At 35.4% G+C, this 13,055-nt stretch overlaps 1 protein-coding gene across 1 annotated transcript in view; it reads left to right on the top strand.

Annotated features, from left to right (window-relative positions):
- The window catches only part of SLIT2 (slit guidance ligand 2), a gene marked incomplete at both ends in the record, with an annotated part of 373,384 nt that overhangs the window by 242,951 nt on the left and 117,378 nt on the right, over nucleotides 1-13,055 (top strand). Inside the window, 2 exon segments of the mRNA XM_080697867.1 lie at nucleotides 2,654-2,853; nucleotides 5,395-5,533. Of these exon segments, the coding sequence (XP_080553993.1) occupies nucleotides 2,654-2,853; nucleotides 5,395-5,533 (339 nt within the window).

Below are 13,055 nucleotides of genomic sequence, written 5' to 3'. Positions count from 1 at the left end.
GTTATGAGGTCGTCAAGGAAAACACAGCATTTAAAAGCAATCTGGAAGTGATATTTTAGTAAATGAACTATTATTCTGAAAACTGAAAAAGCTTCTTTTTAAATGATATGCATGTTGGAAAGTTTGGAGTAAAAAAAAATCACATTTACTTTGAGGCATTGTAGAGGTCACATTTCATTAAGAAATAGAAGACTCCTTGATTGGCTGTCAGAAATGATAAATGAGAAATCTTTATGATTTTATTACTGTACAGCAAGCAGACCTAATAAAGCTAAACTGGTTCTCCAACATTCTTTGTAATGTAAAATTATAGTATCACCCTCAAGTGCTTCCATAATTCAGGCTTTGTCAGCATTTATATTTAAAAATATCTTTTCAGGGGTTACAGATGGACATTAAGATATTTTTGGTGAGCAACAATGATTCTCTAAGAAAGATTATCGACAGTGATTTTTTTTCTCTTGAAAAAGTATTCTGTAAAGCCCAAGGAGGGAGTATTTAGTTATAGTAGTTCAGTGGTTAAATCTCACTTGATCCGGGCTTTGAAAATCACCTTGACCTAAAAAATATATTCCACATAACAGTTAAGAAATTATTGGAAACAAAGAAAACCATAGGATTTTGTGAGGGTGTGGGGTGGTTTAAGTAGAGAAAATAAATTCTATAAGATCTTTTAAATATTTCTAACTTTATGGTAGCTCATAACTAGAAACTGCTACATTTATTTTCTATCTTTAATTTAAAAATCCATGAAATTACTAGCTTTGTAAGGAATTGAGGAAACCAGTATTGATGGCATGTTCCTCTCACTAAAACATTTCCATTTTAGTTCACTTGGTTTATGATTTGGCAACATAAAGGAATTCTAAAATTATATAACCATAACCAGATTTTGTTTTTCTGTGGTTATCAGACGGTAACAAATCTGACTTAATTAATAGCCCAGTTTAATCAAACTACATTTGACAAAATTAGTTTCTCATGGGCTAAATGTTTTTCTCTATGCATGTGTGGCGCAGGGGATCGAATCCAGAGGCATTCTACCTCTGAGCTAAACCCGCAGCCCAATTTTATTTCTTATTTGGAAACAGGGTCTCACTAAGTTGTGGAGGGCCTCACTAAGTTGTCGAGGATGGCTTCGAACCTGCGATCCTCCTGTCTCAGCCTCCCAAGTACTAGGATTGCAAGATGCTCCACCATGCACAGCTTCATTAGCTAATTTTTATAAAAGAAATTAACCAGGCTTCCAGCCTATGTAAAAAAAAAAAAAAAACACTGAAAATTTTGAAAATATATGTTATCTGTGTATTTATGGTGCTTCTTAATTTCTTGTCCCTATTCACTAACTAGTTTGACTTACTAATCAATTCTTAAATTTTTATATTCTTTTCTCATTTCAAATTTGTATGCGCCTAATTGGAATCATTGCAGGGTGTGCTAGGTTCAGATGAACATATTTAGAAAACAACGATGTGGAATGAGTCTGTGTGGCTTCCAAAGAATGGCACTTTGATTTCTAAGCAAACTAAGACAGAGGTTACTCAGTTTTCCCCAAATGTAGCTCATTGTTCAGTGGCATGCCTTGTAGTTTGGATGAAAGACAATCCGTTCCTTATCCACAGCCTCAAGAAGAATGTAAAGCAGTCATCTAAGTAAATTCCCTTGCTATGAGTTGATTCATTATTCTATCGTATCATTGCTACTTAAAAATTCCATTTTTATAGTCCAATTATCTTTCTGGACTGAGTTCCATGCTTTAGTATCCATTACTGTTATTGGGTTAGAATTGAACACATCAGCTAAAAAGGCCTAAAATGGTATTACTGTGCCATAGATGATTCTGGGAATGATGCTTTGATTTATGGCTTTGGATATCCTCTACTTTAGTTTGAGAAAACATAAAAGCCAGTTTGAAGTCATTTACCTAATTTAGTGGATACATTTGTCTGACATTTTATTAGTGGAGAAGTGTCATTTGCCACTTGGAAGCTCTCCATGATCTTGAATGTATCTGGCCAAAATAAGGGTACTCACTTAATTCCTTCTCTCCCAGCCATGTATGCCTTTTAATTCCAGTCTCTGCTCTTTGAGCAGAGGTCTGTAAGAGCCAAAATCAGCTAATCCCTTTTCTATGTTTAAACAAAAAGGAAGAAATCAGAATGGGGATGTGGACAAAAACTGTTTTATATGGAATTGTTATTCTGTCTTTTTCAGCAAAAAGTGACCTGCTGAAGAGATTTTGCTAGGAGTTTCTATAGAGATTAGTAATGGCAGGACTTACTGATATTTCAAACAAAGAGCCCCAAATTTCATTAACTTACCTCTTCCTTCTGGCTCCCCACTCCTTTGGCTCTCAACATGTGGAGCACTTTTCCTTGAACCGATTATTTCTTTTCCTTACCCATTTGCATGAACGTGGGCAAAATAATCGTATTGTCCTCTGCCAGCTTCTGCATGTTTGCTTTGCTCAAAGTAAAGAAAGAGAGACTGAATTCTGTGGCTGGGATCCAGTTTAATTTATCCAAAATAATTGGATTGGAAATTGCTAAGTTTAATCTGTCTCTGTATTAAGAAACAAATAATTATAAGTGTTTCATGTCTTGAAATAACTATTTTCTGTTTTCTTGCTTTAAACTGCTTTTGTCTCATTTAGTCGACTCCATTCCAACAATCTCTACTGCGACTGCCACCTGGCCTGGCTTTCTGACTGGCTGCGCCAGAGGCCCCGGGTGGGCCTCTACACGCAGTGCATGGGCCCTTCTCACCTGAGGGGGCACAACGTAGCAGAGGTTCAAAAACGAGAATTTGTCTGCAGCGGTAAGAGAGAAAAAACAGTTGTGTTACAGTGTTGTTGTATTCTGCTGTGTAATAGAATGTGAAGAATGCATGCTTGGAAGGTTTCGGTACAGCTCACTTAAGTGCAATCATGCACTAATCACTCCGTAGAGATCCGTTCCTACAGTGATGATAATAACATGTTCTAAGACTTTGGGACGTGATTGGCAATTAATGACCGCTTGTCCTGAAGATCTTTCAGTCTTCGGGCCAGGGAAAATATAAGAAACTCCTAGATTATAGCTCTACGTGAAGCTCATTATTTTCCGTCTGAGTAATAATTTATATCTACTGTTATACTAACAACTGAAAAAATGATTTGCTAATCCCGTAGCCATGCTCTGAAAGTCTTAAGTAATTCAACTGTAATTGCAAAGTGTTGAAATATTTTTCATTTATACAAATATACTAATGGTTCAATTGTTCTTAAAACAAATAAATGACTGGTTTCGGTAACAAGGAGCTGAACTCAACAGAAAGACGTGCTACATAAGATAATAATAGCTAACATCTGATTAGTTCTGTATGCTCTATGATACATTCGTAATATATTTATCCCTTTTCACCTTCAGCATAGCAACTGGGTGAGCAATATAATGCTATATCTGTATTGGAGATTAAAATACAATGAAAAAAATAACCATGTCTAATTATATGCATTTAAATATATATATCTATATATAGACACATATATATTCCTATTGGCACATAGTATATTTTACAAATATAGAGTGAATTTCCTTTAGAAGTATCTGTTGAATTTATAATAAAACATATTTTAAAAAATGCATATGTACGTGGAGCCGGGCATGGTGGCACACGCTTTTAATCCCAGCATTTGGGAGGCTGAGACCGGAGGATCGCAGTTCACCCACAGCCTCAGCAACTGAGTGAGGACCTTCGCATCTCAGTGAGACTCTGCTTTAAAAATAAAAAGACTAAAAAATAGGGCTTGAGGTATAGCTCAGAGGTACAATGAATGCCCCTGGGTTTCATCCCTAGTACCACACACACAAAAAGATACATATGTACTTGGATATCCTTATTTGTAAGTTCTGCAGCCATAGATTTGACCAGCTGTATATTGAAACTTTTAGAAAAAAAATGTGTGCTGAACAATGTGCATATTTTTTGCCATTATTTTTATAAACACTGCAGAATAGCAATTTTTGCATAGCATTCACATTGTAGTTGCCATTATAAATAAACTGGAAATTATTTAATGTATAAATGAGGGTGTGCATATGTTTTATTTAAATACTACATAATTTTATGTAAAAGATTTTAGCATCCTCAGATTTTTGTATTCACAAGGTTTCTGGAACCCTATGGATACCTGGTGACAACTATAATTTTCATAAATACTTTACTCTTGTTTAAAGGAGTGGAGAGACATTGCCAATACTTGACTCTGTTTTACTCTTACCTTTAGAACTTTTTATTATTTTTCTACACTCTTTATAATGTAAACAATTCTTCTACAATGTTATGGAATGTTGTCAATAGCATTGATCGCTTGTTTTAAAAAATAATGAAACAATGAAATGAATGACTAACAATTCACTTCTAACCACTCTTTTCTCTCTTCATCTTTTTCTTTCTGTTTTCTAGATGAGGAAGAAGGCAAGTTCATGCTTCTTTTTAGACTGAGGATTCTGTTGTAGCTTAAGCTTGTGTAGAGGGGTGGGGTTAGCAGGGAGTTCGTCCTCCACCTGGCACACCACTAACATCAGGGCCCTTCCCCTGCAGGCCCAATGCGGCTGTCCCTTCTCCCCTCAGGAAACCAGTGCTTTTGTAGAGGCCCATTTGGTACAGCCTGCTGGCATTCTATTATTCATCATTTAAACAGTGAAGTTTCAAATTAATTTTGTTTCGAAATACTGAAAAATAAAGATACATACCCATAGGGAGCTGCTTATGGTAAAACTTTAGATCATACAGAATCCCTCAAAGAATCATGGAGATAAACAATTACAGAATGACGTCATACAAACTATTATAATAACTTCAAAGAAAGCAGTAGTTTTGAACCTATCCAGATATCAATCTTAGCCTTATCTAATTTTCTCCCACATTTATTGGCACACGATAACTTAATTTGAACAACACTTATGTCTACCAACATGAAAATCATACCATATTTCTTTTCTCTTTTAAGAAAAATTAAATTAAGTCTCATGGATTTGATAAAGACCATGCTCTATATGCTTATTAGAAGTAAATATAGATTAGTCTGAAATTGTTGCATTCTGGGGAACCCAGAATAGTTTTGAATAGATTGCTCATCTTGGATCTGAATTTAGCTTCTGGTTATCTTTTCAGAATTTCAAATCACCACTTTTATGACTGGTTGCACAAATATCATTTGCTTGGTCTGAATACTCACTCAGAAATATATGTGCCTGCTTCCTGCAAGATATTGTACACAGATAGGACCGCTTTCTGATGAGGCAGAGGAATTTATGTTTGTCTCATGACTTGTCTCTTGAGCTAAGTCTGCATGCTTCACCCTTTGAAATTTGGGAGGAAAAACTTTACTGCTGTTTGTTTCTCTTCCAGGTCACCAGTCATTTATGGCTCCTTCTTGTAGTGTCTTGCACTGCCCTGCCGCCTGCACCTGTAGCAACAACATTGTGGACTGTCGTGGAAAAGGTCTCACTGAAATCCCAACAAATCTGCCAGAAACCATCACAGAAATGTACGTGCCCTGAACTTCCTTCTTATCCCTCCACCTCCCCAGTGAACTAAACCATCATTATCTTTAGGAGGTTCTGGGTTTATCAAAGGCACATCTGATCAATTGGCTTAGACAAATGTTCTTTTCAGAAGTATATTGACCCTTTCTCAGTCTAATTAAGTACTTTATAAGTGGCTAGGGATTTTCTTCCCCCAGAGGTAGAATTAAAAGGAATATATTTCAAGGAGGAAGAATAACTTTTCTTGCCTTAAGAAGGTAGTTTAGGCTATTGTTTAGGCTATTGAAATGAAACGGGGGTGTTTGCACCTACAACTTTTAAGTCTATAGATTTTCTATTGTTCTTTTCCACTGTAAAGCATTAAGAATATAAAGAGGGACTTGGCTGGGGCTAATGCTACAGAAGCAAGATAACTAGATGATGCACTGCCTGCTCGAGAGTTCACATTTTAAAATGCAAGTTCACTACTTTATTTAAATGGATAGTCCAGTAGAAAGTAAAATGGCTAATATAACGTCAAATACAAAGTGTTTTTTTTAATTAGTGAGCATTTTAGCCTCTTTGAGTCAGTGCCTACCTTCATCAGAGACTATATTTTATGATGAGATGTTTAATAGATACTTTTGTATGCAGCTGCTGAATGCATTTCTGTGTTCTTGCCAGGGATAAGTAGTGTGGATAAAACAAGGTCACATAAGATGTTAAATGGAATGCTTTTACCATCCTTGGTAGGAAATACTAGGGAAAATCTTTACCTCAATATCCATTAATTAAGGAAGTATCTTTGATCACCCAACCCATCATATTATCATTTTATTGGCTGATTCTAAATTGCAATTCAGTAGATAGATTTTTAGATAGTTTGGTTGAAATAATAAAACAAGACCAACTTTTTGTGATAGGCCAAAAAAATCATTATTTAAAAAACTTCTTTTTAACCATTTAGTTTAATTGCTATACTAAATTAATATCTCCAATTTACATGAGAATAGCCTTAGTTTAAGGAGACCTGCTATCATTATATTCAAGTATCTAAAGTATGTTTAACAGTATACTTAGAGTATAAAATATGATCCTCTACTACAGACCCTGAAATCTATGGAGATTTGACACAAACACCAAATAATGTCTGTTGCTAATAATATGAGTCTCATCACAATTGTAATGAATGAAATACTACTTTACCTGTAGGGGCTATTTGTAAATTCGTTTTAGCTAAATCTTAAAAGATGAATAAGGTATGGATTGGGGTATTCCATGAAAGGGAAACATCAGAATCAAAGGTTGGTGGTGCCACTGAGCATTGTACAGTTGAACCTGATTAGAGTACTAAGCTCATATTGAGACATCATAAAAACTAATGTCCTAAGGAAGACATCTCCCTCTAATTTAAAGCCATGAATTACTGAAGGTTATTAAGCTCAAATATAAAAAAGTAGATATGATCGATTAGATAGTAGAAAAACAGTAAATTTTTGAATAGGAAAATAATATATTTGTCATTTATCCAGGCACCTGAGTCTTTTAAGTAAATAAAGAGACCACAAATTAACCAGAGTTCTTCCATTACATTATCAGAAAATTGTTACTCACTTTAATAACTTGTAATAAGGTATACATTTAAAACACTATAAGAGATGAAAATGTAAATTTGAAGGAATTACAGAGGGCATAAAGTAGGAGGTGAGATACCATGGTTAACTAGTCAAAATATTTTATTTGGAACCCCAGCTTTATCTACCATTGGCTCACCTTGAGACTGTGGGCAAGTTACTAATCCCCTGTAATCTGTTCCTTTATCTGAAGCTAAAGATTGGTGTCATTTTGAAGTGAAATAATTACCATATGTGTTTAGTATAAAATAATTGTTCCATAAGTGATATCTCAATTGGGGAAGCCTTCATCAGGAAGTCATAGGAGCTAGGCCTTGAAAGAAAGAAAGATAGTGAGTGGACATATAGAGGTAAAAAATAAAGGCTTTCAGAACTGAAAGAACATCATGGACATCAGCAGTAAGGATGAAAGTTCAAGATACTTTAAAGCCAGGACTCACTTTGATAGGTGTTTGCTATCTGAGAGTACAGGAAAATAAAATTGAAAACATAGGTTGGAATTATTTCATAGAGGGCCGTGATACTATGAGGATCTTGGACTTTCTTTAGAATGCATTTGAACACAGGAGTTTAAGTATTCTTCCAGAAGGAAAGAAGGCAAGACGCCTCTTTGGAGGTTATTGTGTTGACTTAGACTGATTTGAGAAGAACAGGAGCTAGGGGAAATAGTGGGAATACTGAAGTGGGAAAAGACACACTAGCTAATGTTGAAGCAGGATTAATGAGATGGGCGAGTCGTGGGGGCACAAGGAGAACGTGATCCATCTGACCCAATCACAGGGAAAGAGAATACAAAACACTGTCTTGGTTAACAAAGAAGACCCAGTTGTAGATATAGTATACTGAAAGCAAAATGAGATATTTAAAATGGCTTATGTAGTCAATTTTATTTTTGTTTAATCACGGGACTTTCCTTCTATGCTCTATAGATTTTGTATAATGGTGAAATTTCGTAGCATGAAAGTTATACTAAATAGCACAATCCATTGGGTTTGCCTGTATTGAGGAGGTAGTGCACAGGTGACGCTTCAATAAATTACATTTATAAGCGGAGATGAAAGCATATGTGAAGCTGTTGGTGAATTTTACTTTTCTGATTATTACATTATCAGCTTTCTCAGTGGAGCATCTGGTAATAAATCATATTGATCTTCAAAGCCAACAAAACACCTCCATTATCATTTATTACAGCTGCGTAACTTGCTTGCTTAGTGACTCATTTCTTTTATTATGCTTTTATTTTGTACAAGAATAAAGAACGTCAGTACAATTAATAAAATATGAATTGAAATATGGAATTTAAAAATCTCTATACAATATTAGAGATTCCAAGATTTGAATACACAATGAACTGAAAATTATAAATGCCCTCTATATTATTCAAATATTTTTAATCTGGATTTTGCTATAAACTCTCAGTACAATTTTCTTTATTCAGGTTATCGGTTATTCTGGTAATGTTGACTTGTTTTCTCCTGGCAGACGTCTTTATTTCTACAACTTCCCCATAATATAATTCTAGCAAAAAAAAGTACATAGTTTTGTATAGTAGTGATCAGCTGCCTATAATCTAGATAAAAAAGCATGACAAAGTTTTTCTTTTATTTTCCGTTTTGTTTCTATTATAGCATTTGCTAAAACAATTGTTTATTACGGTAGAAAAGAGAAATATTCCTTTTAAAATACCTTCACATTAAAGTGTCAGTTTTCCTCCTGACTTGTCAATTCTGACTATCCTCATTTTGTTAACCCTTTCTCAGTATTTTTAATTAAAAAAAATAGCAACTCACTGTTGTTTTACTTTGCATTTCCTTTATTATTAGTGAGGTTTTAATAGTTTTTCAATTTGGTATCACCATGTTTCCTTTGACAAATTGGCAATCCATGTCTTTATATAAATTTTAGTCATAATTCATTTATTGATCTATTAAAATATATTAGCATATTAAAGGTATTAAAGCTTTACTTGTCTTTATATCTTTAATATTGTGTTAGCATTAAATAAATTTTGTGCCCTAATAAAAATATAAAAACAAAAAAATAAAAAAATAAAAAATAAATAAAATAAATAAAATAAAATACCTTTACCGGTGGATTGTGTAGTGCACAGTGATAGGGACATACGTGCACACTATACTTAGTGAGCTTCCCACAGGCTCCCACCCCAGTCCCTCCCCTTCCTGATACATGCCACTGAGATTGGCATTGGTAGTTTCACGTACGTTCATAACTTCTGTGGCACATAGGCGCACAACGTAAACTTCTTGTGTTTTTTTCACTGATTCCCCCCCACCCCACCCTACCACTGGAACTTCTCCTCCATTATCTAAAATCTTTCCTGTTTTCCAGTTTCTCCTTAGCTTCCACTTATGAGACATAACATCTGACCCTTCACATTTTGTGACCGACTAGTCTTACTTAATATTCTCTAGGACCATCCATTTCCCTGCAAATGACAGTATTTTGTTCTTCTTTGTTGCTGAGTTGAATTCCATTGTATGATTATCTCATAATTGTGTAATTTGTCGCTCTACTGATGAAGCCTTAGGCCATGATTTGCCTATTGTGGATTTTGTTGCTATAAACATGTATTACTGTAAGATTCGATTCCTTTGGAAAGATACTTAGGCATGGTGTAGCTGCATTTGGTAGGTCCATTTTTTATTTTCTAAGAAATCTTCATTCTGATCTCTATAGCAGCTGCGCTAATTTACAATCCATCAACAGTGTATAAGTGTCCTTAGGTGGTGTCAGTTGGGGCATTAAAGTTGAGAAATGTTCTTTTAAAATCATAACCTGAGTAACTTATAAAAGGAAGAATAGAAGGATGTGAACATTTACATAATACAGTGTTTGATGCTCCTCATACATCATATTATCTCATTTCATTGGCCTCTGATGATAGGATATATATAAAATTAAATAAAACAGGAAAACTAATTTAGCAGAGGCGTATAGCAGTTGAGAGCTCATGGCTTTCTTTGCAAGTCCCCTTTATATCGATGACTACATGTGATTCAGGATCTTCCTCACCCTTTGTAGGCTAGAAATCCCGTTTTGACTACACATACTTATCATATTTGATAAGTGTATATAAATTTGTGTATTTATTTTTTTAACATCTATCTTTCCTACTGAATGGGTAGAAACCATTTCTATTTTAATTAGCCTGAAATACCCAGCAACAAATCTAGTACCAAGGCATTTGATAAATGTTTGACAAATACCTGTTATGTGAATGGGTAATTAAAAATTAATCAGCTGGATATTGTAGCAAACATTTGTAATCCCAGTACTTGGGAGGCTGAGATGGGAGGATTGCAGGTTTGTTCACCGCCAGCTTCATCTATTCAGTGAGGCTTCCACAAATTAATAAAAGCCTGTTTCAAAATAAAGAATAAAAAATACGACTGGAGGTAGAATGCCCCTTGGTTCAATCCCCAGTACCACCAAAAATATTAATAAACAAACAAACAAATAAATAAATAAATAAATAAATAAATATTAAATCAAACATTTATAGCAGATTTTTCTTAAAAGGATAATGTTCTATATTAAGGTTAATAACTAAAAGAAACATCCCATTCTCTCTCTTTAACAAAATATTACTTTATAAGCATAAAATCAGTAAGAGAAAAAGTATGTGAGTACAACATTTAATAACATGGGCTACCCTGGGGCTAGAATACTCAACACTTTTTACTTAATTTCTCCTGGTCCCTAGACTAGTTAGATTCTAGTCTCCACACATTTTCAAGATTATCTTTGTCTCCATTCTTATCTGACCAGCACAGTATTCAATGAGCACCCTTCTTGAGATATATAAATTAATTTCATCATCTTATGGATCAAATTTTCTCTCTAATTAAGCATATGACCTTTATCAACTATCTCACAGAAGCCGAACATGGTGGCACACACTTGTAACCATTTGAGAGGCTGAGACAGGAGGATTGCAGTTCACAGACAGTCTCAGCTACTTAGTCAGGCTCTTTGCAATTAATCAAGACTCTGTTTCAAAATAAAAAAAAAAATAGGGCTGAGGGTGTAGCTGGGAGGTAGAATGCCCTGGGTTCTATTCTCAGTAGCGCGAAGAAGAAAGAAGAAGAAGAAGAAGAAGAAGAAGAAGAAGAAGAAGAAGAAGAAGAAGAAGAAGAAGAGGAGGAGGAGGAGGAGGAGGAGGAGGAGGAGGAGGAGGAGGAGGAGGAGGAGGAGGAGGAGGAGGAGGAGGCAGAAGAAGGGAGGATGAGGAGGAGGAGGAAGAGGAGGAGGAAGAGGAAGAGGAGGAGGAGGAGGAGGAGGAGGAGGAGGAGGAGGAGGAAAAAGAAAAACAACTCACAGATACACTCTCTTAATTTTAGTATTTACAAAGGAGAGGTTCAAAAAAGTTGAGAAATTTATTAAAAGTTCAGTTTGTTGAGTAATTAAATGGGCTTTAATGTTAGATTCACATGATTGAAAAGCCCAGCTTCCCTCCTTGAATAAGCTGTAAGAAACGCAGACAACATCCTTTGATCTTATTGGGAAATTGTACAAGGAAAAACTGAAAAAAAAATTATAAGGAGAAGCTGACTGACAGTCAAAACACAGGACAGGAGAAACTTTAAAAAATTTACCTCTGAAGAGAAAGACAGGCTGTAAGATATAGGATTGTTTGCAAAACAACACCATCTTTCCTCTCCTCTATCCTTATTTAGTTAGTTTTTTTGATTTTTTTTTTTTTCATTTTGCAGTACTGGGGATGGAACCCAGGGGCATTCTGTCTCCGAGCTACACCTCCAGCCTATTTTTTGTTCTTTATTTTGAGACAGGATGTCACTGAGTTGCGGAGGGCCTCACTAAGGAGCTGAGGCTGTCTGTGAAACGTGGTCCTTCTGTCTCTGCCTCTCAAATGCTGGGATTACAAGTGTGCGCCAACATGCCCGGTTTATGCTTTCCTTATTTTTGTCTGCCCAGATTTATCACAAACTAATTTGACAGTGAAACTAATATCAAACTTCCCTACTTGCCTGTAATATTTAAGAGGACTGAACCACCTCTGTTCCATCCTGTCAGACCCAGTGTGAGCAGCGACAGTGCTGAGAGTAGGCACAGAAGGGTCTCTGGCCCACAATCTAGAGACCTTCCAAGCCTCTATTTTCATACTTATGTAAATGTAACAAAGGAATATTGATTAGTGGATATAGTGATGGGGAAATGGAATGTTTAATGTAAGGTAAAATTAGGTATAAAATCAAGACACTGTTTCTACACCTAAACCTTTCCAGCACTGTGCAGCATTGACCTGTTAGTTGCCAACCTTGTTCTCAGCTGGTGGAGTGCCTTGGGGGAAAGTCTATGCAAGATCTGGTCCATGGCAACAAAATCATTAATAGCAAATTCATCCTCTGTGTATCAAACCTTCAGAATGTATTTCTTAGGTAACATTTTGAGGTGCAAAATCTTGAACTCGAGGTGATAGATTGCCATCAAGTGGACAGTGAGGCTCGTAAATGCACGTTGTAAATCAGGTAATGGTGTTCATGAATCATTGTTTCTTTCATTTCTTTGTAACTATGGATACAAGTGATACGGAGGAAATAAAATGGATGGACGTTAATCTCCATCATTAGGAATATCTTTGAAAGAGTTTTCTTGATTATTATGCTAGAAAGAGAAGTGCATTATGGGAATTTCCCTTACATTTTGCCTATTTGGCTAGCACCTCCAATAAAAGTATTAATAACATCTGCGGACATGTGATACATGTTTACAAACACTACAACCAGCTCAGAAGAAGGAAGCCTGAGAACTTTGCTTCCATTCTGCTCCTTCCCATAATTTGAAGATTTCTATGATCTTCTTTTAGACAATTAAGAAGAAATAACTGTATGGTTCCCAGCTTCTAAGCAGACAAAAAGGCAGTAAAAAA

Source organism: Muscardinus avellanarius (genome assembly GCF_963383645.1).
Source record: "Muscardinus avellanarius genome assembly, chromosome: 6".
Taxonomy (NCBI): Eukaryota; Metazoa; Chordata; class Mammalia; order Rodentia; family Gliridae; genus Muscardinus; species Muscardinus avellanarius.
Note: the sequence above shows the minus strand (reverse complement) of the source record. Positions and strands in the feature narration are given on the sequence as shown.